This window comes from Penaeus monodon, chromosome 23 (assembly GCF_015228065.2).
Source record: "Penaeus monodon isolate SGIC_2016 chromosome 23, NSTDA_Pmon_1, whole genome shotgun sequence".
Lineage (NCBI taxonomy): Eukaryota > Metazoa > Arthropoda > Malacostraca > Decapoda > Penaeidae > Penaeus > Penaeus monodon.
In genome coordinates this window covers 30,699,883-30,700,829 of record NC_051408.1, presented here as the reverse complement: position 1 = coordinate 30,700,829, position 947 = coordinate 30,699,883, and the positions used below count along the sequence as shown (strand labels likewise).

The 947-nt window shown below is 42.7% G+C and overlaps 1 protein-coding gene across 1 annotated transcript in view; it reads right to left on the bottom strand.

Moving 5' to 3' along the window:
- LOC119588207 overlaps positions 1 to 947 on the bottom strand; it is a gene marked incomplete in the record, with an annotated part of 17,534 nt that overhangs the window by 4,615 nt on the left and 11,972 nt on the right. Inside the window, 1 exon segment of the mRNA XM_037936908.1 lies at positions 563 to 686. Within this exon segment, the coding sequence (XP_037792836.1) occupies positions 563 to 686 (124 nt within the window).

The following is a 947-nucleotide window of genomic DNA, read 5'->3' as shown; positions in this document are numbered from 1 at the left end:
TCGGATGTGAAAGTACGCGTTGTTAATGCTGATGGTATGTAGGTATGGACCAATATCCACATTGTGCCCCCCCCCCCCCCGCCATGAGCGCTTGAGTGAATATGCTATTATGCATGTAGGAATATATGTACAAGTCCTCTCGCCCTCCTGTGCTTTTCTCTTTCTTCCTCTCTTTCTTCCCTCATTTTGCCTCTCATTTATGGGAGAAAAAGTACATTAAGATAGTTGTGGATATGTGTTGTGCATGTATAGGCAGAGTCATGAATAACGGCGAGTGCAAATTCGAATGAATGGGGGGGATGGGGAGAGCAGAATTTTAATACTTGAAACTACTGAAGGTAACCGAATATTGTTAGAAGAGCGGTTTTGAAAAGTAAAAATGCATATCCATATCATTCAAAATTTGTTTCCAATGCCTTCACCCTTGAATTTCTCGCCTTTTGGGAGAATTACAAGATCCGTATGTTGAAACGTGGGTAGGGTGGAGTGGGGGAGGTATCGTCACCTCTCTCTCCCCCTGTGATTTGCCACCATGAGTAACACAGAGAGTCCTCATCCTTACTTCACTCGGTAGCAGGCAGTGAGCTCGTTAACGGGACGTGTGCTTTTCGAGAAGTTGTAGCGCAGGAAAACGTCGTTGGCAGGAACCGTCCACAGGCCTCGCTGAAGGTTGAACACTCTCACACCTGTCGGCAAATTCAAACAATTACCATGTGCACTAAAGCTTAATAGGCATTATGCCAAACTATTTGCAAAAGTATTTCGATCCACTGTGATCCAATATTTGTGTGAACGCTTTTGCCACTATACTTAGAATTTGTTGATGTATTTCTGCATCAAGTATAATTTACATCACTGGCGGGATTTCACTTCAGAAGGAACAAATAAAGACAAATTATATTGTATCGCCAAAATAAGATATCAGTTTAGCAGAGAATGCTGCTAGT